General features: G+C 36.1%; 1 protein-coding gene across 1 annotated transcript; it reads right to left on the bottom strand.

The window, feature by feature from the left end:
- Positions 1-317: 317 nt before the first annotated feature.
- Positions 318-24014, bottom strand: LOC112052928 (transient receptor potential cation channel subfamily V member 6). Its single transcript, XM_024092175.2, has 16 exons — positions 23876-24014; positions 22764-22942; positions 22086-22214; positions 21581-21719; positions 18668-18857; positions 16202-16355; positions 14729-14983; positions 13914-14151; positions 13550-13669; positions 13126-13223; positions 12125-12249; positions 9272-9406; positions 6932-7041; positions 5476-5657; positions 3289-3531; positions 318-562 (listed from the first exon to the last, which is right to left on the bottom strand). The coding sequence occupies exons 1-16, from the start codon at positions 23964-23966 to the stop codon at positions 377-379; spliced, it is 2574 nt and encodes an 857-aa protein (XP_023947943.1). The 5' UTR covers positions 23967-24014; the 3' UTR covers positions 318-376.
- Positions 24015-27886: the final 3872 nt, after the last annotated feature.

Raw genomic sequence — 27886 nt, 5'->3', positions numbered from 1 at the left:
GGGAGCGTCAGCTAGTTTCAATAATAAAAAAAGAAATATATTATTCATACAATATTTGTTGTTGCGGGCTCTTCTCGGACCAAGGTGCGTTTGGAACCCTCGTAACTTTAATTTTAAATTTTCGAATGGTTATTATCACCATTATCTTAAGTTTAATATTATTACCTGACGTTTCGAAAGAGCTTGTAAACTAAGCCTATTTGAAATAAATGAATTTTTACTTTGACTTTGACTTTGAAATTCGTAGACAAATAGGAAAAAAATATTGAATTAAAACACAGAATAGCAAGATATTTAATAAATAACAAAGTGTCCATTTGTCTCTACGTTTCTAATGTAAATATTTAATATGTATTATGTAAAGTAGATCTACAGTCTACAAAATGATATTGCGTTGTTTATTAACGGTTGTTTGACTCTTCGTAATAGGATAGTCTCTGACCGGCGGTGGGGGTCCCTTGGCTCCCTTCAGTTCCGCGTCTCGTTGCTTCCTCTTCGCCACTATACGCTCATGTGTGCGCTTCATCTCTAAGATTTCCTTCATTTCTTCTTTATCTTCATCCTGGAAATAATTAAGGTAATCTGAGACTTACAGTTTTCTTTTAAAGGAAAAAAATCAGTATGGTAATTTGATTTACTAGGTGAGTATTAGACCGAGGACATGAAACTAAATTTTCCTAAGGTAGTTCAATCAGAGCGCCTTCCCACTGTCTTCTGATATATTTTCTTACTTCTCAAAAAAAAATTAGGCAAAGTAAATGAATGATTATTAGTAATTTTGTACATTTCTTTCATTATTATTATCTTCAATATGATTTATTGGATCTGAAATAATTAACCTACTACGGGTAGTATAATAAGGTGCATTGGAGAATCATGCACGATCTAATGTACTTGTATCATTTATAATTGAGATGAATCCTTTCAGTTGGAATAATTTGAGGTAATGATGACCATTATAATGTGGAATATTACCCCCATAGCGTAGCCCCATAGCATCCCCATTACCTACTGATATTATCACAATTCTCTCTTAATTTATGGTAATGAATACCTTTACCTATCCATTTAAGGGGAGATCCGCGAAAACCAAAGACATCAAGCGGGTTGTAAGGAGCTGCTTGATGTTGGTGACTCGAGACCGTGGTATTTAGAAGTCTATATAAGAGGCTAGCAGTAGATGTCTATTGATTGATAATTATGAAGATGATATACTGATTTAACTATGTTTTTAAGCTGAACATTCCGCTTAGATCCTTTCTGTCATTTCTTCCTCAAATGTTGAGTTATTTAACATTTTAAAATAAACTGCAATGCTGTCCATAAAAGCACGATGTTGGTATTTGAAGTGGCAATACCTCTTAACAATATCGTATCTACTTAAGTTATAAAATACATTTACGACATATATTTTTGCGTTAGACACTTTTATTGCTATGAACTTAAGTGTTTGCATCCATATAAATCTCTCGGAACTTTCAATCATTATATCAAAATATCTCCTAATATTTAACCGACGGTGATGATTTATGTGCTATAATATTCTGCCATGCGATCTTAAGTAACAGACATTAAGCCCAATGTCATATTGTGGTCATCATTTAACCGGCAGCAGTAAGCATGGTGTGGGCAAAGCTTTACAATTCTCATCAAAACTTTTATATGTATTTCGAATGTTTAGTTTCAAGGAAACATGAAACTTTTACAAACCAATTTCGCTTGCAACTCCCTTGTAACTAAACTTTCAGGTTCGGATCTCCCCAGCCAGGTATTTTCGTTTGATCAATGATCTATCGGTATTATGATATCTGCCTCATTGTCCAGTGGTTATGCGGCTTCAGATCTTGAAGTCCTGGATTCGAATCTTGGGTTTTAAGAAATGGTTAGCAGTATACCTATAGTGAGAGCAAATTAAGCTGTTAGGTAGGTAAGGTCATGTTTCTTATCACATCTGGCAATGATCATTCAGAGCACAGATTTTTAACGGCCTCCGTGACACAATGGATTGCGCGGTGGATATACAAGACGGAGGTCCTGGGTTCGATCCCCGGCTGGGCAGATTGAGATTTTCTTAATTTGTCCAGGTCTGGCTGGTGCAAGCCTTCGGCCGTGGCTAGTTACCACCCTACCGGCAAAGACGTACCGCTCAGCGATTTAGCGCTCCGGTACGATGCCGTGTAGAAACCGAAAGGAGTGTGGATTTTCATTCTCCTTCTAACAAGTTAGCCCGCTTCCATCTTAGACTGCATCATCACTTACCATCAGGTGAGATTGTAGTCAAGGGCTAACTTGTAAAGAATAAAAAAAAGAAAAAAAAACCGAAATAGACAGTAAATAGTAAATGAACAGAGTATTAAAGTCAATGTTTTGTTAGGGAATATTGATTTTCACATTTTAGCCATAATATTTTATCTACAACACAAAATGATAGTTATATTCACACATTCTGTAGTATTTATAGTCATCAATACATCAATCAAAACAAATAAAGTTCATGTCTGTCTGTAATTTCTTTACTAAGTTAACTGTGTTTTTTTTTTCAAATGAGTTTTTTTGTAATTTTTTGTTTGTCCGGGCTAATTTTTGGAACTCCACTGTTGCTCTGAATTGGACCTTGAAGACTGCTCCAGGATCCAATTCATTCTAATCTATTTACCTCTATACCAAATTTCTTCCTAATCAATTCAGCACATTCGCCATCAAAAGGTAAAAGTCAGACGGGCTTATTTTCGCATTCATAATATTGGTATAGATTAGAATGGTTATAACGACTACTCGAAAATTAAAAAAAAACTCTTTCGTTGGCTATGTATATGTAATAAATCGTTTCACTCATTAGACGAATTTTTCGCTAGATAAATTTTAATTTGATTTATTTTGAGTAATCTAATATTAATGCATGTTTTTTTTTAATTATTTTGTGTAATCTAATAATAATGCATGATTTTCTTATAATTTCTATTATATCTGACTATTAAAATAACATGTCTCTCTGCGGTAGATCGAAATTTCATTCGGACATATTTTCGTATAATTAAATTTCAATTATGTATATTTAAATGTCAATCTTAATTGTATTTATTTTATTTGTAACAATTATAAGTAAATAGTGCTTAAACAGTGCTTTATAAAATTGTAAAATTTACACTCCATGTTAATGGTAATACACTGTGACTTAATTATACATGTAAAACACAATTTGTATACGTGTATTAGGCAAATAAAATTTCATATAATTTCATTTCAACGTCACGGATCTTATAGGTCATCCCACCTACTTGTTCTTACCTTTTGATTAATCCTCAACACCAGAGCTCTCTTCCCATTAGCCATCGGTTGACTGTACGCCAGGAGTTGCTTCAACCTCTGCGCAGGCGGCACCCCTCGCTCCACCACCAGCACTATCCTGGCCCACTGTCTCTGCCACTCGTTCCTGGTCTCCGCTATCTTCTGGTACGTGTTGCCCATCATAGCGATCAACATGTTCACCAGTAATATGGCCACTATTATCATGTATATGACGAACAGCAGCTGGAAATAATAAGGTTTTTTTATGCAACGTTGTTGTAACACTTCCGTATTCATATACAGAGGGCCTAGTAGCAGTTTGTTTGTAAACGCGAATTTCTGAGGAATTGAAACAGCGCCATCTAGTGGCACTACTGCACAAGTGTTTCAATTCAATATAAATTACGTTGAGCTTCTACAAATGGCTATCTCAGAAGGCGTAGGCACCGGAGGCAGCGGAGACGACGATATACATGACGCAAGCACTAGACAAGACATCGCTGCGCTGAAGGACAATAATAAATAAAAATAAAAAAAATAGGAAAAAAAATTTAACTCATAGGCCAAGATGCCTCAGCCCCGAAAGGGGCTGGAAGAAGTCACCGGGGGAGCAAGTTCCCCTGCGTCTTACTCGGGCAAGGAAGCAAAGCCTCGAGGATCGTACCCCCTCACCCGACACTCTCGGGAGGAGATGACCCCCACTGACTGACTAAATTACGTTAACACGATAGTAACAATATGAAAACATTGAAAACTTCCACTAGGCACTCTGATCGTATTTGAAGTTAAATTAGTTAAATGAAGACAAAGGACTAACTTGAAAGATTAAGTTTATTCTACTCTTACGTTATATACCTCACATATTATCTATAAACCACCATTGACCCGTATACCCAAATCTATATACCAGTTAGGTGGTTTATATATATAAGGGAACAGTGTAGATAAATTTAAGGGGATTAAGGTTAGGGGTTTACTTTATAGACGTTTATCTTCGAAACGACTTCGCTATGAAATATTGTAGATTTAAAATCATCCTCAGGAGCAGCAGATGTTTATATTTGTTTTAAAAAAGGCCATTGTTAGGTAGCCTCAAATTTATAAAAATATTTTCACAGTTTTCCAAATTTACTTACAATTTTATATTTTAAATTGGGATGGATTTGCCCTCGGACTTAGCAGTTAATTGCTTTTCATAACGTAGTTTAGCATTTAGAAAGTGATTTTTCTCATGTCGGTGTTAAAAGACTTTGTTGTTTAAACAAATCAATAAGCACCTTAGCGTTATGATCATATCTGCCTTCTATTTAGAAAAAAACCAGAACAGACTTTCACTGCAAGGTCAACGTACTTACATCTACATTAATATTATAAAGGGGTAAAGTGTGTCAGTTTGTGTGTCAAACCAATAGTTTGTGTGTCAAACACACAAAGTGTGTGTATGGATTGTGGTAAATCTAAACTAAAACCAACCGACTCCCCACGATTAAATCGTAGTTCCCGTTCCCGTGAGAATACGGAGATAAAATATAGCTTATGATACTCACAAATAACGAGTCTTTCTATCGATAAAACAATTATTAAAATCGGTTAAGTAGATCCAGAGATAATCTCTACAACGTCACAAACTCTTAAACTTTACGTCTTAATGTTCTTTACATATAAAACTAAGTTTCTTCACCCGGCTGGCGGGCCGCACGTTTCGTTCGGGTTGGCAGTAGACCCGGGGCGGGTCACTGGTATAGTTTATACTATATATAGCTCGTTCGTAACACTCCCGATGGTCCGCGCGGGCCGGGAGGATGGTAGCGATCCCCGCGCGCACGTCGTCATACCCGCGCAGTCCTTCCCTCTGCCCCGCGCAGTTCTTTCTCGTAACTTTGATTTTAAGTTTTCGAATAATTATTATCACCATTCATCATCATCATTATCAAGCCATATTCGGCTCACTGCTGAATCGGAGGCAGAGGTCATATCCACTGGGCTATCACGGCTCTTTATTACCATTATCTTAAGTTTAATATTAAGTATTAACGGACGTTTCGAAAGAGCTTCTAAATTAAGCCTATTTGAAATAATTGAATTTTGACTTTGACTTTGGCTTTCCCCCCGTCGCCCGCATATCATGGGAGTGTCATCAACAAATTTGCCAAGCTATAGTATAGATTAAGCCGCGGCGAAGCTTACCTTAGCAGCAATTTCATGGTCAGTCCTCTCAAACGCGCCAAAGTAATCAGAGAATGACGTCAGCGACATGAGGAACATGGCCATGATGCTCTCCATCGGCGAGGGCATGGGGTTCGATACCGAGTCGTCCACTCCTTCGGGTGTGTTCGGGTTGTCGAATGATAGAAATATTACGTAATACGCTAAAACATGAAGCAAATATCAAAAAGCTAACCTAAGCTAAGCTATATATTTTGATTTTTAAATTAAAAGACCAAGTCTCCGTGACTGCGTAGACCCACCAGGTTATTCCAAAATGCGTTGGCGAGCCTAGATGTTTAACTCTGAACCACAGAGTAAAGATCATACAGAGTGAGTCTTTACACGTCTACACAAACGTCACGCGTCTCGTATCTGGTATATACAAACTTTTTTCATAATTAGTATTTCAAAATTTAACACTAACAACAATTACGTAAATTAATATAATAATCAATAATTACTAATGAAAAAAATACTCCATCTTATTTCTTTAGTTTTTATGAACAGTTTTTAAAATATTTAGAAACATAAGACGCCATTTTTCTTGAATAATATTGAAAGTTACTGATGCGACACTTCGTGTCGTACTGACTCGAGAATGTATTCGTTATTGAATTTTGTATTTGGAGCGACTACGACACCGTCGTGTTCCGTGCGCTCCATCTACCTATGATTCTTAATCTGTGCTCTGAACGATCATTGTCAGATGTGATAAGGAACGGGACCAACAGCTTAATTTGCTCTCACGATAGATGAGCTACTGCTAACCCTTTCATAAATACCCAAGATTCGAACACAGGACTTCAAGATCTGAAGCCGCATAGGCTAACCATCCATGAGGTAGATATCACAATAACGATAGATCATTGATCAAACGTAAATACCTGGCTGGGGAGATCCGAATCTGAAAGTTTAGTTACAAGGGAGTTGCAAGCGAAATTGGTTTGTAAAAGTTTCATGTTTCCTTGAAACTAAACATTCGAAATACATATAAAAGTTTTGATGAGAATTGTAAAGCTTTGCCCACACCATAAAGCATACCGCTGCTGGTCAAATGATGACCACATGATGACATTGGGCTTAATGTCTATTACTTATATGATTACATAAATCATCACCTGTTGGAATATTTTTTTTAATTTTTGTAGGTACTTAATTATTTTTAAGACTTTCTTGAATCTATATTGTCAAAATGGACCTTACTTGTGACAACTAGTACCTACCTAGGTATAAAAAATCACAATAAGAAATCTTAACACAGTATGAAAAAAAACAAAATCCGACGTCTGTAGGTGTGTACGCTTAAATCTTTCGTTTTCATAATTAAATAGAGTGGTTAAATTGAAAAGATTTTACGTATAGCTTAATATTCTTGTCCCACGCGAACGAAGTCGCGGGCATCCACTAGTAAAAATACGTTTATAAGAAAACTTACCTTGAGAGAATCCCATAACAAATACGAGATATATACAAACAAACCGTAGAAGATCGCCCATCACCATTCTATATATCATCACCACGAAAGGACCGACCGTTTTGAATCCACTGCAACAAGAGAGTCTCGTCAGAAACATAAATGGTGAAATATTTATAACAACATAAACTTAACGAGTTTCATATAAACAAAACTATGTAATGCTATAAAATGTACTAATTAACGTCGTATGTCTGTGTATCGAATTCAGTGTGAAGCCAAATAGCTCTCAGGGTTATTTTTTGACTTTTGGGAACCACAAAATATTCCTGAAATTTATATTTAACCACGCACTATTATATCTAACTAGCTGACGCCGCGCGGTTTACCCGCGTGGTTCCCATTCCCGTAGGAATACGGGGATAATATATAGCCTATAGCTTTTCTCGATAAATGGGCTATCTAACACTGAAATACTTTTTCAAATCGGACCAGTAATTCCTAAGATTAGCGCGTTCAATCAAACAAAAAAACAAACTCTTCAGCTTTATAATATTGCTATAGAAACCACTACCGATCTATGTATCATGCTAAAAACAGTACTTAACGTATAATATAAATTAATACTACTACGAATAATACAAAATAACTCTTACTAAACGAATAAATAAAGGTATTATAAAAAAGACAAGTAGGTATATTTCGAAGCTTTTTAATCAAGTCACAAGGGTGGGTGGGTCACCTCATTTATTGTGAGCAGTTAGTCGTAATACAGCCTAAGTAGTATTTCGAGTTTATTTCATCCCTTTTGATGAAGTTACTTAAAAGGCTCAATCCAATTATATTTTAGACCGGGCTATCTCAATCTATACTTATAATAAATCTGTAGAGAGGTCAATTCTGTACATGAAATATATTTCCAAAATAACTATGAGGGGGTGATTAGTGATCGATACTGATGCCAAAAATGCAATCAGTAAAATTTTTGTCTGTCTGTCTGTCTGTCTGTCTGTCTGTCTGTCTGTCTGTCTGTCTGTCTGTCTGTCTGTATGTTCTTTATAGAAACAAAAACTACTCGACGGATTTTAACGAAACTTGGTACAATTATTCTACATACTCCTGGGCAGGTTATAGTATACTTTTCATTACGCTACGATCAATAGGAGCAGAGCAGTGAAGAGAAATGTTGAGAAAACGGGAGAAGTTACTCAATTTTTCAAGCTTCCGTCGCGTGTACAGCCTTAATGGTTAAAGCTACATAGAAATCATGTATGACGGAAATGTTCTCCTTAAAATTATCTATAAAAACACAACAGCATATATATGTCTATTTTTTATGGTTGACTCACAATAACACAAGTTTACAACGAATTTCACGCGGACGATGTCGCGGGCGTCCGCTAGTTTTAAATAATATTATACCGTAGACTCAGAGCTAGCTACGTGTAAATTTTGTACAATAACATGAAAAGGCTGAATTTACCTAGTTCTACTCTTTTCAGTAGGGAAAGTTTAATTACATTGAGTAATTAAATGTTTTTTTGATGTAATTGATCCACTAAGTAGCGGGTCTTCTGGATCTTCATCCGTTCGGGAGCTATGGTGCCACTGACAGATAGACAGATAATTATAACACCCCTCTTTTTGCGTCGGGGGTTAAAAATAAATGTCGGCGTCACCGGGTGTTTTGGGCTCGAAGACAGAAGCAAAAGATGTGGGCGGCACTACTCAAAATCAATCAATCAAAAATCATTTATTTCAAGTAGGCTCAGTTTACAAGCACTTTTGACACGTCAGTTGACTATTTGTAAAGATTCTACCACCGGTTCGGAAGGCAGGTTCTGCTGAGAAGATACCGGCAAGAAACTCAACAGTTGCTCTTTTGAAAAAGTCATACACTATTATAATTTACAATTGATAACAATTACAATTTCTTATAGTTTTATTTCCTGTGTGAAGGTGGAAGCTGATAAAATGGCCTCCAAGCGCTTTTATCTTTAAGGAACTCATCAATGTTGTAGTAACCTCGACTAAGTAAATGTTTTTTACCACATTGCTTAAAGCTATGCATTGGCAGGTCCATCACAGTCTTGGGGATCTTGTTATAGAAGAGTACACCCTAACCTAAAAAAGATTTTTTTTACTCTTTGGAGACGATATGCAGAAATAACTAACTTATGCCCGTGTCTAGTAAGACGTACTTTACCCTCAAAGGGCGTCTCCTCTGGGACTCTGACCTCAGCTTAGAGGGCCATTCTGGTCTGAGTGTATCAGTCTAGCTGCCCCCGTTATCGTGGGTTAATAAATTTACGTCCAGGTGACGTCAGATAGTATACAGAATACCACGCAGGTGAGACTCACCGACAAAAGAACAAAAAGTACGGCGCAGTGGTGAGCATAATGATGACCGCCAGGTGATCCTCCTCTTCATCAGCGCACCACAGGCGTAACGTTGGCAACGCAACCATCAGGAGGCAAGAGAACAGGAACATCACTCTGAAAATAATTGTATTAACCTACTTCAAAAAAGGGGAAGGTTCTATGTTAGGCTGTATGTGATGTTTTGTTTTTTTTTTTTGTTGATGAATGGCATCCTGGAGAAATTGAGGTAAACTTTTTTTACTATCCGATTTAAAAAGTCCGTGTCATAAGAGAACGTATGGATTCATAATATATGTATGTATTTATGTATGTAATATTTATGTTGCTTCAAAAATGCGATATGTATTTAAGGTTTCAATATAATAGGTAAATCCAATTTGGTGATTGATAAAAAATCTTTGAAAAAAAAATCGGTTGTCTGTAAAGTCGGTTTACTGACGATAGTTAAACGTGACAACGTCGAAAATACTGGAATGGTTGCATTTTTCAAAAGAAAATGTTCGTTTTTCTATAATACTGTTTAATAATCTTCATAGACTAGACTTTATTTCTTGTAAAAAAAAGTTGGCAACCCTAGAGCAAGGAAACGACGTATGACGTCATCTTTTATCGAGTGTGCAGCCGGCTTCATCAAATTATAAGACGTTGTCACGTCAAAAAACATTAAAGTTTACTTATATAGTTAGTGTTTTTGATCCATAAACGATCGAATATCATTGCTGAAGGTTACCTTCGGCAATATATTTTATTTCCTAAAAGCTTTTAGTGTAGTCGTGGATCTATGGCAAACAGTATCCCTTTTCTCCCTTTTCTCATACGTAAAACATTACCTAATTAGGCTAAACTTTGATAATTAGGCTCTCAAGTACAATTCTGTCACTGAAATTTAAATACCTAAAGCAAAGATCGTCAAGGGAGCAGCCGGTAACTGCGGCGAAGGATAACAGCTCGGATAAATGGACCATTTGGACAGATTAACGTCACTCCCAAACGCTAACTACCAATTTACACAACCTACACAGTCTACTTAAAGCTTATGTGAAAATTAAAACATAAACACTTTATTATGGAACCCTACCTGCTGTTTTATAAAGAGATAATCCCAAATTCTGTACAAATACCTATCATGCGAAATACAAATATGATACGAATATTTAATACATAAGAGCCGTGATAGCCCAATGGATATGACCTCTGCCTCCGATTCCGGAGGGCGTGGGTTCGAATCCGGTCCGGGGCATGCACCTCCAACTTTTCAAATGTGTGCATTTTAAGAAATATCACGTGTCTCAAACGGTGAAGGAAACAATCGTGAGGAAACCTGCATACCAGAGAATTTTCTTAATTATCTGCGTGTTGAAGTCTGCCGATCCGCATTGGGCCAGCGTGGTGGACTATTGACCTAACCCCTCTCATTCTGAGAGGAGACTCGAGCTCAGCAGTGAGCCGAATAATAAAAAAAGATTGATAATGATGATGATGATGATTTAATACATTCATTTATATATTCATATTAATTACATTTATTTTCGACGTCGACTTATAATTTAATTTGCAATAGCTGATTGGGTTGAATTTCGAATTGCAGAAACAAATAATTGTTTGGTAAGTTTTCCAATTTTTAAACCAAGCCTTTGCTTATAACAACAAAACTATTCAAATAGGTCAAGCTTAGTTTTGAGTTTCAGCGAAAGTAATGAACAGGGATTCTTTTTTATAACTAAACTAGCGGATGCCTGCTACTTCGTCCGTCGTCACCTCCTTAATCTAGCTCTCTCACAAACTCAGAAGTCTACTAACTATAAAATACCTCCCTCCCTGCCAAAAGGACATGTCCCAATTTTGTGCGGAGGCTGGGCCTTTATTCCGAGTTTCTTGAGAAGATTGATTTTGAAAAGCCCTGTGTGTGGATCAAGCTTCTAAAGATTGATTTCATACTCATATCATTTTGACCTTTTTTTTGTTGTTTTAACCTATTCTTGTCACACTCTAACTTATTTCACATGTAGTAAAAAGAACAAGGATGGCATATAATCACTCATAACCTGTACAAAACACGTCTGTGATTAGTACTGACAGTTTTTAAAACCGCGCTCTAGGAGCGCGGTCTACAGACGAGGATTTCAAAATCATATTTTTTTTTAATCTTTGTACATTAGGAGTGTTTTATTCTTTGGTAGAGTAAAATAATGTATAGAAAAAGTAAAAAACCAAAGACAATCTAGAAATAAAGGTAAAAATTTAAATTATAGCGGGTTTTGTGCGACAGTCGGGCAACTATCGCGCGTTCGGATTTCAAAATTTTATTGAAAATTACTTGTTTTTACTGCATTATTACATTTATTAATTAAAATTAGCTTGTTTAATAACAATTCCAACAAAAAAATATATTTAAATAGCTCCTATAGTACATTTTAATGTAATCGGGCGTTTTAAACACGCGTGACCTTGGAACGCTCGACTTTTAAAGATGGCTCCACAGTTGGCTGCACTTAGAAATCCGAAGACACAGTGGAGAGGCTAAGCAGAACAAATTATTTTCATCTTAAAAGAACATAAAATATAGGGTATAGCGATATAGGTAAAGCGATTTACATGGCCTTTCGTTTTTATGTATTAAGAAAAAACAGAATCCGACGAATTGAGAACCTCCACCTTTTTTTGAAGTCAGTTATAAAGAGACGATAAGCGATAGGAGTCAGGAGGCAGGAGACAGGAGGTAGGACACAAGAGACAAAAGATTAGAGTTAAAACAGAACAGGATATAAAATAAAACATAATAAAGTTTATCTTTGCCCATAAATACCTGAGTTTTTCTTTGTTAATACTTGCCTTGATGGAACGGTGCTCAAGTTCTCAAAAAACATTTTCAGCCCCAGAAACTTAGCTTCACGTAATGCTGCACCGATGTAAGCTAAGGCGCCGACCCATAACATCAGTTCTGCACTTATTCGGATCTGAAATCAAAAAGCTAAATTACTTGTTCCTTCATTAGCTCATAGAATGTAGGTCAAAACAAAAATATTATACGAAAAAAACTATCATAAATGCATATAAAGGAAGAGAAATATTTTAGAATTTAAACCATCGTGAGTGTTATTCATATTAATTGATTATGAAACACTGCTAAAACTCACGTGATATTAGGTTGGAGTATGCCGCGATGCAAGAACCAGCTCATGACTAAGAGTCCCGTATGGGTTCGGAACTAGTCGGGCATACTCCGACCTAATATCACGTGAGTTTTAGCCGTGTTTCATAATCAATTAAGACGAGAAATGGTCGTACAAGAAAATTGAAAAAATATGCAAAAGAAAGAAGGATCTTTCTTTTGCATACAAAGCAAATAAAAGTGAAAAATATAAGGTATAAGTGCATTTGCAAATTTTAAAGAGCAATTGCTGGTTAAATTTTGCCATCACTACTTGATAATCTGCTTTTTAAATCGATGATTTACGGCCAGGTTCTTCATCGCAAGTAACAGTCAAAGTAACGTCATAAATCAAAAGTGACGGTCTTATTCACTGAAAAATAAAGTCTTCTTTACTACTTACTACTTTTACTGTTACTTTAGCTTTACATAAAGAAACTGGCTGTTAGACGTAATTATTCAAAAGTGATTTTATCGATCGAGCCATAATAGTCCAGTTAAGAGGTTAATAACAGGTCTAAAACGGTAAAGGAAAAACATCGTGAGGATACCGGCATACCTGATAACATGGGTTCTTAGTGATGATGATGAACTTTTATCGGAAAGTATTTACTTATTGTATCTATTATATAACATATACAATAGGTACCTTTAAAACTTTTAAGTTAATGAATATTTTAACCTTAGCTTGCCAAGTTTCGAAGTTCATTAATCTACATTCTTCAGTTAGATCTTCCCACCAGCCTTCCATGTCGTTTTCCCGTGGAGCTTCAGTGCTAGCTGGAAATAAAATGTAATAAATCATTTTATAAATTAAAAAAAAACTGATGACTGACTGATCATTTAAAACATGCTTATTAATTATAAATAATTACATAAATATTCATTTAACTTTTTACTAACACACTAAGGAAATATCTTAATTAAAAAATTTTAATTAAAAAAATGATTACTGTAATTGAAACTGGATCTAACACGAAAATTTTGAATTGATATATGATACCTCCCTGCTCTTTCACACAGTATATATTTTAACAGAAGAGACTAGGGTTGTCTAAATATAAGAATTTTAAATGAAGAAAATAAATAGAATCTACAAAGTTTACGTTTTTCCTTTGGATGACTTTTGAAATTCCCACACTGGATGCCTGCTTGTTTTGTGTTGTTAAAGATTTCAACGTCTCCTGAATCGAAATCTGCCGGTTTCGATATAGTGCAATTGATTTCTGTGAATTAAATAAAAATGCTATAGTATTTACTTGTTTATGTGCTAAAGATAAATATGTTTAATGCAAAAAAGATGAAGATATTTCCATTAATATTTTTTTTATTTTATTTGATTAATAGATATGTAATTGTTGTAAATTAAATGTTTCATAGCAAATGCTAAGTTATTGCTAGTGATTTTCTGTATCTACCTACTGCCAAATCGGTTATAGATTCACTAGAGCTTAACTTTTCAGAGCTTACCTTCAGTCATCAATTCAGTGTCATTAGTCAAAGTTCCTATGGTAGTGTTGACTACCGTACCATTGACAGCACGGTCAGGTGGTCCAGGTCTTAAGGTGAAGCATACAAGAGAGATCAGGAAGTAGCAGGAGAACAGGATGAATTGACGGTAGAAACGAAACTTTACGAATGTGTTCCATTTCGTCTTTAAAAGATCGATTAACATTCCCTCTAAAAGTTCTAAATGTTCGTCTTTTTCCTGCAAAATTAACATTTACCTCGTCAACACTAACAACCTATATTCAGCTCACTGTTGAGCAGTCTCAGTCGAGTCCCCTCTCAGAATGAGAGGGGTTAGGTTAATGGTACAGCACGCCTAGCCCAGTGCGGATAGGCAGACTTCACACACGTAGAGAATCAGGAAAATTCTCAGGTATACAGATTTCGTCACGATGTTTTTCCTTCACTTTTTGAGACACGTAGGTAATATTAAATTCCTCCATTTGAAAAGTTGGAGGTGCATGTCCAGAGTGTTCAGATTTCGAGGTAGATATGGAACATCAACATCATATCAGCCGATGGACGTCCACTGCAGGACATATACCTTTTGTAGGGACTTCCAAACATCACGATCCTCAGCCTGCATCCAGCGAATCCCTGCGACTCGCTTGATGACGTCAGTGCACCTGCGCTTTATAGTGCAGTGTCGCCATTTGAGCACCTTGGGACTCCAACGTCCACTACTTTGAACTATGTGAACCGCCACTTCAGCTTCGCGACTCGTTGAGCTATGTCGGCGGCTTTGGTTCTTCTACGATATGGATATGGATACTCACACCAAAAACAACTAAATTCAGCGCTGAATCCTTACTAATCCTTCCAGTTTCAGTATCAATAGTATCCACTTGCCCTAGAGGATAAGCAGCGCACGTGGTAGCGCCTATCTGCCAGTATATCTCTCTCTCAATATTGAGGATGTGGAAGAAAAGTTCCACGCGCGCCAATTTAGCGGCGAGAGTTAGAGGCGTTAAGTTTTGAACGTTCCTTTTGTTGAGAGACGCCCCGACTTCGTACGCCATATCGAAGGTACTCTGTAAAAATAAGCTCGGGTATAAACTGCTGCAGTATTTTACTGCTGAAAATATTATTTTTTGCGCTCGTAAAAAATCAAGCCTGGATTTGTTTTTATTTCAAAGAATATGCAAGAAAATCAGCGCACAAATTAACAAGTCGACCTCTAGTAATGTTTTTATTTTTTATTTTATGATAAGTTAGCCCTTGACTGCTGTCTCACCTGCCCCCCCTATCCAAGTGGCACGTCGATTCTCTTTCTACGATCGCTAACGCTTCGAAAACTAGAAAGATGTATAGGAATGACAGATCGTGATCACATGACCTGTCGATAGCAAATGTCATTCCCATACATCTTTCTAGTTTTCGAAGCGTTAGCAATCGCAGAAAGAGAATCGACATGCCACTTGGCTAGGGGGGCTGATGTTAAGTGACGATGCAGTCTAAGATGGTAGCGGGATTACTTGGAAGAGGTAAAAGTTTATTCTACCCATAGCACTGCTACAAGTATACAAACCTAAAGACGATACGTTCAGAAACAAAAATAAAATACATGACATTTCTGACATTGGTAACACTGGGATGAGTTCGGAAATATCAAGGTATGCTCTCCTTAAATCCTTTTACTTTTTAAAATATGGAACTTGTGACAGCTAGTACTTGAGACAACGAGGTCGACCCTACCAGTCAAAGACAGTTAAAGTTAAAGTAAGTTAGGAGCAAACATACAATTTTGTTAAACATAAATTGTTAGCATATGCAGAACAGTGGGTTGTGAAACAAAAACAAAATAATAATACTTTCATAACTTGGTAGTCAGCACTGGGATGCGTTCGGAATTGTAAAAGGATTTAAGGCTCGCTTTCCTTAAATACTTTTACTTTTTAAAACATTGAACTTGTGACAACTAGTTCTTGAGACAACGAGGTCTACCCTACGAGTCAAGACACTTGTTAGAAGCAAACATACAATTTTGTCATAAATGATTAGCATATATGCAGAACAGTGTTCCAGTGTGTTGGTGTCAAAACAAAAACAAAATAAGAATACTTTCTTATCTTGGTAGGTAGCACGTAGCACTGGGATGCGTTCGGAAATGTAAAAGGATTTAAGGCTCGCTTTCTTTAAATACTTTTACTTTTTAAAACATTGAATTTGTGACAACTAGTACTTGAGACAACGAGCACACCCTACCCTAAAATGAAACTTGGTCTAATACTTGTTAGAAGCAAACTTACGACTTTGTCATAAATTATTAGCATATGCAGAACAGTGTTCCCGTTGGTGTCCTGTTTGTCAGGATCTGCTCCTCTCGCTAAGATGAGTCTGTAACACTCCTCCTGGCCGAGGCACGCTGCAAAGCTTAGAGGGTATTCCCCCCAGTACACGTACCTGGTGGAAACTTCATCATTTACAACCCATACTCGGCTCACTATTAAGCACGTATCTCCTCTGAGAATGAGAGGGTTTAGGCTAATAGACGAGGTTGGTGAGAGGAGTGAGAACTATCCTATTCTTTTGTTTTGTGACCACGAGCTGCACCTAAGGATCTTTCTTAGTGTTATGGTAACCTAACGGTATCCAAAAATGAACTAAATGTGTAGCTCAATGGCTTCATGGTTTTAGGGTCCGACGAAAATCTCCTGGGTTCCCTAATTTAAAAACAATGTAAGAACAAAGGTGTGACAACTTAACTGCCAATTGAACTTGCGGATGTCTCGCGTAAAATTATAGCATTGTCTCTCAATTAACAGGCTTTCTAACACTGAAAGAGTTTTTCAATAAGAATCAGTAATTCCTGAGATTAGCGCGTATGTAACAGTTAGACGCAGATTAATCAATAATATACGGAACAAGACGGTGTCGTACCCGTCACGGATACGAAATTCAAAAACGAATACGTTCTCTTGTCAGTACGATACGAACCGTTGCATCAGTAGTTTTCAATATTATTCAAGAAAAATGGCGTCATATGTTTTTAAATATTTTAAAAAGTGTTAACAAAAACTAAAGAAATAAGATAGAGTATTTTTTATTGGTTATTATTGATTATTATATTAATTTACGTAATTGTTGTTAGTGTTAAATTGAGGAGATGCGTGACTTTTGTTTTTTTTTATGTTTTGCACCGGCTTCAGCACGCAGTTTGTAAAGACTCTCTCTGGTTACTCTGTGCAGTTAGATAAACAAAGCCAAAAGTTTTAATCCCTACCACAATCTAACTCTAATTAATCAGTAAACGTTTTAAAACCTGTTATATCTTTATTAAATTACGTTCGTTTCACAAAACAACGACATAATACCTACGGATTCACTCAATTAATAAACTTTTTAGACGAAACCTGAAAAGTGTTTGTGAATAAAGCTCATTAAACGCCCTACAATTTAGGTACAAAGTCGAAAGCTTTTGCAAATTAAATTCATTATCTGGGAAAAATTAATATTAAGGACTTAAAACGCGTAAACTTTCACCCTTCTGTTAAAATGCTTATACACCCGTCCTTTTCAGAACAAATCGAATTAGCAGGCTTATTTTTACTTTTAGTAAGTAAGTAAAAAGTTTATTTTTTACGCTTTTAGGTGATTCAGTAATCTGCACCACAAGAATACTTACTACGATTTGTTGGAATTAAGATGCCCACCTTTCCACTAACGCCAGTATAATTATGTAACCCTAGTTTGAAGAGCCGATGGACGTTGGGGTCTCCAAGGTGTTTGAATGGCGGCCCCGCACCAGAAAGCGCAGTGTTGGTCGACTCCCCACCAGGTGGACTGACGACATCAAGCGAGTCGCAGGTATTCGCTGAATACAGGTATCATGTATCAGTATCGTGATGTTGGAAGTCCCTACAAAAGGTCTATGTCCTGCAGTGGACGTTCATTGGCTGACATGATGAAGTGAGGACCTTATTTGAGTGTCACTACAAAACACTATATCTGGAGTAAGCCCTGAGAGCTATGTCGATACTTTCTTTATTTGGCGAATCATTTCGTTCCGGATTTTGTCCTTCAAGGACTAACTCTAAGTAGTATAGCTTGACAAGTTTGTTGACGATACTCCCATGATATGCGAGCGACGGAAAGGGAAGGACTACGCAACAGCAGCGAGGAGTCTAAACAATCCGATTCTTAGCGGCTTACCTTTTAAAAATCCACACATGCTCGTACATATTAAATAAATAAATAAATCTATATTAACCAAAAATAGATACAAAAATACCATAAAATTGCCTGTGGTCTCCACACTAGATTGATCTGTATCGTGGAGACCAGGTAAGATTTTCTAATGTTTTCCGTTGGACTAGGACTAATTACAAAAATTACAATAAATAGGACTACATTACAAAAAGAAATACATTAAAAAAAAAGAAAAGTAAAGTAAAACAGTAAGCAGAAACTATAGATAGGTGTACACAATTATTTTAGCTTATTCATATTCATAATTATAATTTATTTTATATACTCGAAATATTTATTAATATTACCACAGCATTTCTGCAATCTTTACAATACACGCCTGCTCGCAAAAAAACATGATCGGGTTACCTATTACAAAATTTCAGCCATCGCTACTGCTACGCAAGTATGAAGTCGTGCGCGCGGGGCATCGCTACCCCCCTTCCGGCCCCCGGAGACCATCGGTAGTGTTACGAATGAATTTGCCATGCTACAGTAAATAGTAGTCTTATTACTAAATAGCTCACCCATTGTAATTGGTGTCCGGCTGTACATTAACCCACTCGTGGTCAAACGAGTCAGTGCGAGATGCCTTCTGGTCTTCCGGACACATGAAGTTGCCAAAACACCTTTCATGATAGTCGGCCCCGGCGTCCAGTAGGAACTTCACCATCGTCGGATCCTCGTTTACTATCGTCATGTGCAGTACACTTTCGCCTGGAAAAATCATCATCATCATCATTATCAACCCATATTCGGCTCATTGCTGAGCTCGACTCTCCGCTCAGAAAGAGAGGGGTTAGGCCAATAGTTCACCACGCTGGCCCAATGCGGATTGGCAGACTTCACACACGCAGAGAATTAAGAAAATTCTCTGGTATGCAGGTTTCCTCACGATGTTTTTCCTTCACCGTTTGAGACACGTGGTATTTAATTTCTTAAAATGCACACAACTGAAAAGTTGGAGGTGCATGCCCCAGACTGGATTCGAACCCACACCCTCCGGAATCGGAGGAATAGATCATATCCACTGGGTTATCACGGCTCGCTGGAAAATACATATATTATAATCTGTACTCTATACTAACATTATAAAGATAAAAGATCTAATTGGTTATTTGCTAGGCTTCTAAACTACTGCCCCCCTAGCCAAGTGGCACGTCGATTCTGTTTCTACGATCGCTAACGCTTCGAAAACTAGAACGATGTATGGGAATGACAGATCTTGATCACGTGACCTGTCGATAGCAAATGTCATTCCCATACATCTTTCTAGCTTTCGAAGCGTTAGCGATCGTAGAAAGAGAATCAACATGTCACTTGGCTAGGGGGGCTGAACCTTAGGAGTAGGATATTGTAGGGGAGAAATGTACATAAGTCAAGCGAAGCTTGAACGGGTCCGATAGTAAAATATAATAATTATTTCTTTATATTTTTTAAAATTCAAAATTGAAATGTTATAGTAATGAGAGTAGATGAATATTTTTTACTATGTTATATCAATATGATAGTAATATCTTTGAAAGGCTGTAATTAAATTAAAACACCTGCACACTCATCACGCATGGTTTAATAATAAATCACTGCCAGTCCATATTACTAAAAGTTGCCGGCACTTTAGCAAATTGATATCACACGAACTATTAATATGATAGAGTAGCCGATACGTTTCGCGTCTAGGCTACTGATATATCAAAATGCTTAATTATATATGAAGGATACCTACATGATATCTACCTGAAAGTTTTTGAAGATGAAAAATTAAAAAAAAAATACTACCGTATTTTTATAATCACAAAAATGTTTCTACTAAACCAACTTAACTAATAAATAAACTAATTAAACAAATAAAAAAACCCGACTGCATAAATTATACAAAAACTGAAAAGAAAAAAAAAACAAACTCAGTCCAGTAGTGTAGAAAGCAATTAGAAAACAGTCGGGACCTATTCTATTGACTACTTTTGTGGCCCTTTCTTGCTTCTTGTAGCGGCGTTTGTGGCTTCGTTTCGGATACACATTAATTTACCTATAAGATATAGTTATTCTTAAGATGCCAGCTACCCTTTACATTGTAGGTTCGTTTGTCTAAGCGAAAGATGCATGCAATTGACCCGTGTCGCCATAGCATCAACTTTAGTTGCAAAACTTGTGATCACAACTAATAATAAACGACAATAAACGTGCGACTAATGAACATAATACGTTCATACATTATTGCTACAATCACGTGACGACACGGTTTGAAATAATAGCAATTTAAATACGCATAGATGCAACTTCTGTGTGTCATTGTATTAACTGCTAATGATTTTAAAATGTTTTCTTTGCTACAGTGTTGCAATAACTTTTGCGAGTCATTTACTGTTGAATAACTCTCTATTCATCCTCCATTACCTAAGCTTTCATTAAACAGTAAAACTTTTCTTCACAAGGTCAAAGGAGTATCTCTCCGTCAATATCTCTATATAACTACTAACGCTTTAAGTTTAGCGTTAAGTGAGCCATGCAGTGGGCCGTAAACATATAATGATCGATAGAGCTAGATAGAGAGAGCTTTTAATAGTGTCTAGCAAAGGATAAATTCATTGATAATCTCAGAATACTTTACTATACTTTAAAACATTACTTTAACACATTAAAATAATAAGTAACTGATTCACGAAACATGAAAGCTTGTACAGAAATGATATAATTGGACTAACTATTGAAAACAAAATACTTCCTACTAATCCCTCGTTATTTAAAATGCTTATAACTTTCCGTTATTAATTACAGTTTTAAATTAAACTTCTAAAAATCTACATGATTCTTTAACATAAAATATGGTTTACATTAAAAATTAGTTAAAAACCAGTTTCGCATACTTTTGCATAATTTCAAATAGATGCGTGTGAATTAGGTCATATCAATAATTTAATATAAAAGTAGATAACATTATACGTTTAACACACTGTGTTAAAAAAGTGCTATAAAAATCCTTACCTATGAGAAAAATACTCATATTGTCACTTAAACATTTCATTGTTTAAGAACGTATCAACATTTTGAGAAAGAAAATAATTATAAGGCAATACTCATATTTGCATATAATGGTTTTCTTGCAATGCAAACTTTTAGAACTCAAAATTGGCAAATTAGTGCGATTGTGTGAAATTGCAAAAGATTACAAAGAATTCAACTAGCGTGTGGTATAGCGCGTTCTTTGAGGTCAGATGTTTTTAGAATTACATTAGTTTAAAAAGATAGGACCATATCGTCCGTGGAATATACGTAGTCATATGGTTCGAGTTAATGGTTCACGTGGTCATATAAAAACCATGAACATAACAGAACATAATAACATAGAGACGTGATAGCCCAGTTGATAATATGATATATATCGATTCGAAGGGTGTCGGTTCGAATCAGGCCCGGCTTTTAAAATGGTATTTGCTTACCGTAATACTCGTCGCTCATGTAAATGTCATTGATGAGCTTCGGATAGAACCGCAGCAGTCGCTTGGCTAGGTCAGCCAGAAGAGACGTTGCGTTCAGGAGGCACAAGTGAAGGATAGTTTCTCCCACTGCCCCACGCTCCTAAAACAAAACTTAATGATAATAATAATAACAACAAGGCAAAGAGTCAATTTAAGGACGATAAAAAAAAGTCCAACCGTTTGACGGCAGAAAATTTTGTCGCCAATTTTATGTTTTAGAACTTTCGTGATAAATTATAACATTATTGGAGCTATCTTGTTTCTTCTTCTTCTTGATGATGATTAATTCACTGATGAGTTTCACTTTGACCAAATCGTAAAAAGGTTGACTTCAACAATGATTATCATTTCCTGATTCTGATCCGATTTCAGGTGTTTAAAAATAATATGTTAATTGTTAAGACTATTTTAGATTACTTAAAAAAAGAAATAAGGAAAGATGAAAAAAATTAAGTTTTCAGAATACCTTTAGATCCCAACAAAGCTCTCTATATGCAGAAGGATTAGCGTCGTATTCCTCTTGAGTGACCGCGGGCCAATCCTTTTCGACGTCAAATTCCTCGTCTGGATTCTCCATACCTCGTAATGGAGGCAACTGAATATAAAAATGAACTTTCTTCCATCACAAATAAAATATCACGCAAGTGCGAGAAATTTTCGCGTGTTAAGGCGTAACTTCTTTACAAATGTGTTTACTTGTTGTAATTGTTTTAATACGACAGTCCAAAAACGATGTGTTGTTTCAGGTTTCATGTTAGTGAGATACTTTACTCGTATTTCATCGTTACTCCAAATGCCTTATCAGATCAGGCCATCATCACCAAGTAACCAATTGTCTGAAGTACTTTTTTCTACATATGTATGTATATTTATTATTAAGATTTATTATTTTTTTTTAATGCAAATAGGCTCGCGTTTGACCATGATCTAACCTGATGGTAAATGTAGATACAGTCTAAGATGGCACACGCTTGCCTAGAAGGTGCCTATTCACTCTAGTTTTGATTTGTTCTTGAATTGTTCTTTCAGATATTCTATTAGCACATTGAAAACGAATCTAGAGAATAGTAAAGTTTGTATAATCTTTCAAATCAGTGCCAAATCAAGACTACTATGTTATCTACAGACTATAAGATAATCTTACCAACTTATGTCGCGGTCTCTCCTTATTTCTCAGGAGTACTAAATGAGATATCGGTATGTACCGGCCCTTGCCTCTGTTGTAGAGAAATGGCTCCACTTTAGTTTTGATAGCGTGGTCTATCTCTGCGTACTGTTTATTCTGTACTGCACGTTTCATCATATCGACGAGGAGACCTCCACCTGTATATATGTAGAACATAAACCTCAAGATCTCTGATTTTATGAGATTTATTATACTTTGATCCTCGAAACAAAAAACGAAAATTATTAAAAAAATAAACTCTTACGTAAATATTCATACTAATATTATGAAAGCAGAAAAAGTCTGTCTATCAGGTTATCTTTTCACGGTTAAACCGCTGAACCGATTTAGATGGATTTTTTGTCGCGAAAATGAAAACATATAAAGAAAATAAAGAATAGAATGAAATAGGCGTTGCAGGTTTGAAGGGAAAATCTATACTAATATTATAAAGCAGAAAAGTTTGTTTGTTCGCTTGAACTCGCTAATCTCAAAAACTATTGGTCCGATATGAAAAATTCTTTTAGTGTTAGATAGCCCATTTATCGAGGAAGGCTATAGACTATATATTATCCCCATGATCTTACAGGAACGGGAACCGCGAGGGTGAAACCGTGCCGCGTCAGCTAGTCCTTGATATGTTTAGAATGTTGGAAAGGAGACAGATTTCTTTAATAAGTTCGATTGCGTTTTATTTTCGTGTAAACTAAAAGCACTTGAGAAAATACATTTGTTTTGAAATCAGACAGACAGTTCAATTTTATTTATATGTATTGATAACTTTTGACGGCCTCCGTCGCGCAGTGGTATGCGCGATTTACAAGACGGAGTGCCTGGGATCGATCCCCGGCTGGGCTGTGTATACACTATGTACGTCTCAATACCCACGCCTGAAAAGTGAAAGGTGCGAAACCGAGGAGCAGCAGGCAGCGGCAGCGCACGGTGAAAGGTCCGCAGAATAGGTTGCGCACAAAAACGTAAGTGTCATTCGTTCATCAATCTTACTGCCCATATTTTTTTACCGGGGGCTATTATATGCAAAATCGATTCTTAAGGAGTAAACTCCAATAAACTCTATAAACATTGCTTACCTTTAAGATCAATGAATCTATAAAGTTTCTGTTCAGATGTCCCCGCCTGCTTCTTAACACCGCTAGTCACATTACTCTCCGTATTACCCATCTTGAGATTATAACTACAGTGTCATTAACTTTTAATATGAATACGATGTTTCCTGTTACCTGCCATTGGGAAACTCCTGATATAGCAGTATCGACTAAGCAAGTTTGGTTGCTATGCACGTATCAGATTAAATAGAGGTTATGCCTATATATCTATTGCTTTTCTAACTTATGTTCTGTTTCCCTAAATCAAGACAAGTTATATATTTTTTTTAATAAAAGATAACAATGTCGTATTTTTGTACATCGATATTATGGAAATTGTACGATAATGTGTGAGGATGGTGGATTTTAATGTACTCAATAGTTAATGCTAAAACTTTAGATTACTTATTGTATTGTCTTAGATATCAAAACTATTTGTACAAAAGAGACTAAAAATATTAGAAGTTCTACACTGTTTAATAAACGATGAAAAATATAAATATTTTTAAGGTGAGAAAACAAAACAATTTTTTAATTTTGTTATCATTATAATTCAAAACTCAAAATAGAAATCTTATAGACTATTATTATAAACAGATTGATAATATATACAATTCCAATTATTGTGGTTTTAAATACAGGAATACATACCTACCTACAAACACGCATTATATTACAAAAGAAACTTTTGCGGAAATAGGAAAATGGAATCGTCCTAGATACATTTAATTAATTCATGTTGTAGGTGATCTTAAAATAAGATAGAATATTTCCACCAGACTCAATATTGAAGCACTGAAGAATAGTCCCACCATACCACCCACGGTTACTGTAACAATAATAATTAAAATCGTTATCAACCCATATTCAGCCCACTGCTGAGCTCGAGTCTCCTCTCAGAATAAGAGGAGTTAGACCAATAGTCCGCCACGCTGGCCGAGGTAATATCCACATATACTAAATCACTATCACAGCTACTAAAATAGCGAGCTTTCAATACGAGTAGGTCTAACTCTAGATCATAAACAACATGATAGCTCTAACATGATAGCACAAGCGTTTTTTTTTTGTTTTTTTAAAGAATATTTGCCATATATTTTATAATATGACCAATATTCCCATTTCCCTTCCAACTAGTCGGGAAAGACTGTGCTACGAGTGGGTACGACAATAGACCAACGGGGCGGGGATCGAATCACCACCCCTCGATGATGAGTCCAACCGCTCTTACCGTTGAGCTACTGAGACTGTAAGGTTTTAAACCAGCCCAAACTCTTGGCGGGCTTATCTCGATAAGTTAAAGACTATGGTCCGTTCCACTCCATTAACGGAGTAGCTCAATCAAAATTCTAAAATTCTAAATTCTATTATTTCAATTAGACTTAGTATACGTAAGCACTTTTGAAACGTCCAGTTATATCATGATTTAATTTAATGGTGGCAAATAAAGTTGGAATCTTAAAATTAAAGTTACGAGGGTTCCAAATAGCGCCTTGGTCCGAGAAGAGCCCACAACCAACTCAACCAAGGTTCATTTTATGTTTATTTACTACCATTTTCCTCTAGAACTAAGTACACAGTTGTACAGTGCAGTTTAACACCAAGCTTTTTCATCATTTATATAATCATTAACACTTCAATAAGACTTTCCTGTAAGCTTGCGTTTAATAAACACTGAACTTGTTAAGAGCCATGCCATTGGCTTCATGTGCTTCGTTCCATATTATTGTTCCATCACTATTGTCACCGACGAAACATAATCCAATAGAAAGTCAGGCAGTGACTCAATTTGAGCTTTCATAATTTGAAAACTTTCGGGGAAAATTAAATAAAAGCTTTGCGTCAGTCTTGCGAATTCTTACAATAATTATAAATTACAGTGTACGAAAAGCTTTTGAGTATTTCAGAAGTATAAAACTTTAGGGAGCTTTCTTGGTACTCGTCTAGGCACAAGTTTGCGGACTTACGAAAGCTGCATTGCAGATGTACCTAGCTTGCCTCACTTTAATAACTGTAAACTTACTTACCCATAAGTAGGTAAATATATATTTACTCGTTACTTTCAGAGTGAAAACTTCAAATTTGAAATAAAAAGTAAATGTTAATATTGAACATAGCGACTACGTGACATAATCTGTTGTTTCAGATCTGACTTTAATTTTGTTTTTCAAAATGAAAATATAAATAATAAAAAACAATCTAAAGATATTAAGATAGATCTAATCACAATTAGTTTAGAAGCAAATTTTAATTATTAAAAAATAAATCAAAATGAAAAAAATATTACCTATTGTTTAAAAGAAGCAAAATTAGACATGGTCCACCGTTGACGTGAAAATACTTGATTTTATCCTACGAAAATATGTTCTCTCAATCAAGCAGCAAGTATCTAGATGTCAAATCAGTTATAGCATGAGTTAAGTGGCATTCGTTTCTTTTTTGAAAATAATAAAGTTAGTAAATGTCCCAGTTTACCTTTGAACTTTTGAACTATGAATTGCGAAATTGTTCATCGTCGCGCGAAGTGGTGAAACGAGTGTGTACACTGAGTAGGCGGTACCTATTTAGCTAGAGGCTTGTACTATTATGTATTCTGCTAGAGGCATGTTAGACTATTGCATAGGGCACTATACAAATATAAGTATGTCGCCGAGTGAGTTATTTGAACGGATAGCAAAATCTACGTTAATTATTGTGATAATATTAGAATCAGGTTTTCATGTAATTGGGATTTAATTATTTACTGTTTAAATAAATAAGACTGTGAAAGATTTATCACGTGACTCTCGTCCAATAGTATTGCCACAGTAAAGATATTACAACCAGTAGTTGGACTTCATACTAGAGGTCGAAACGCGAGCTATATCTACGCACCTTGAACATGGGGTGATCGTAGGGTGAAGACAGTCGCGACTGTGCCGCGGTAACGAACGAACGCACGGTGTATTAACAGAGTAAAGTGTATTAATAGTATTAGATTTTTTTAATTACGACCAGTAGGAAATACTGTGCCGTTTTTGGATGCATGAATTCAAAATTATCCCATCCAGAGATAACTTTTTTTAAGTTACCTGGAAACTCTGAAAGGTAAGACTTTAAAATAAATTTACTTATTAGTAGGTAGGTACATAATCTTGTATTTTTTAATGGATAAGGTATTTCCTTTTATCTCCAGAATAAAGGTAGGTATCTGGATTAGTAAATAAAGTGAATAAAGTAAAGGAAAGTGATTGACACGATTGAAATAGGTAGTTATACGCGGTTCATGAATCACGATACAGTAGGTACGATAAGCTTGTGTTAAAACCTCGACTGCTTGTACAATGTTTTGTGTGACTGTGCTCGGATCATTTGTGTTTTGTTACCCGACTGCGGCGAAGCCCAAAGGAGGAGTATGTGTTTGAATGTTATGACTTGTTGTTGTATGCGGGCGACGGGAGGAAAGGACTGCGCGGGTGTGAAGTCGTACGCGCTGGGCATCGTTACCTCCCTCCCGGACCGCGCCGACCTTCGGGAGTGTTACGAACAAATTTGCCAAGCACGCATACTGATAAATGATATGTCATTAGACTCGTCTAGATAGGCCGAGTGTCACTGGGTAACTTAGTTCTTAAAAAATCAAAATGGCGGATTTTATGCGCTTTAATGTGCAAGCTCATAAAACTTTTGCTCAGCTTGGCATTGGTGACAAGAATTTTAACCGACTTCCAAAAAGGATCGTATCGTATTTACAGCGATATTTCCGTCATTTGTAAACCGTTTCTTTTTTGTTTGGATGAATATTCTTTCAGGTTAGTCCCATTTTTTTCATGTCAGGATCTGATAATGGCATCCTAGAGAAATCTAGGGGAACTATCGTATCGTAGGGACAATTAGTGCGTTTGTTCATTGTTTCATTATCTATTTTAAATCACTACAATTTCATGAAGGTATTTATCTTTTTTTTTATTTGTTCACGTAGTGTGGAGGTAATACCTAGATGGCATCACCGAAATA

Source organism: Bicyclus anynana, chromosome 4, assembly GCF_947172395.1.
Source record: "Bicyclus anynana chromosome 4, ilBicAnyn1.1, whole genome shotgun sequence".
NCBI lineage: Eukaryota > Metazoa > Arthropoda > Insecta > Lepidoptera > Nymphalidae > Bicyclus > Bicyclus anynana.
Note: the sequence above shows the minus strand (reverse complement) of the source record. Positions and strands in the feature narration are given on the sequence as shown.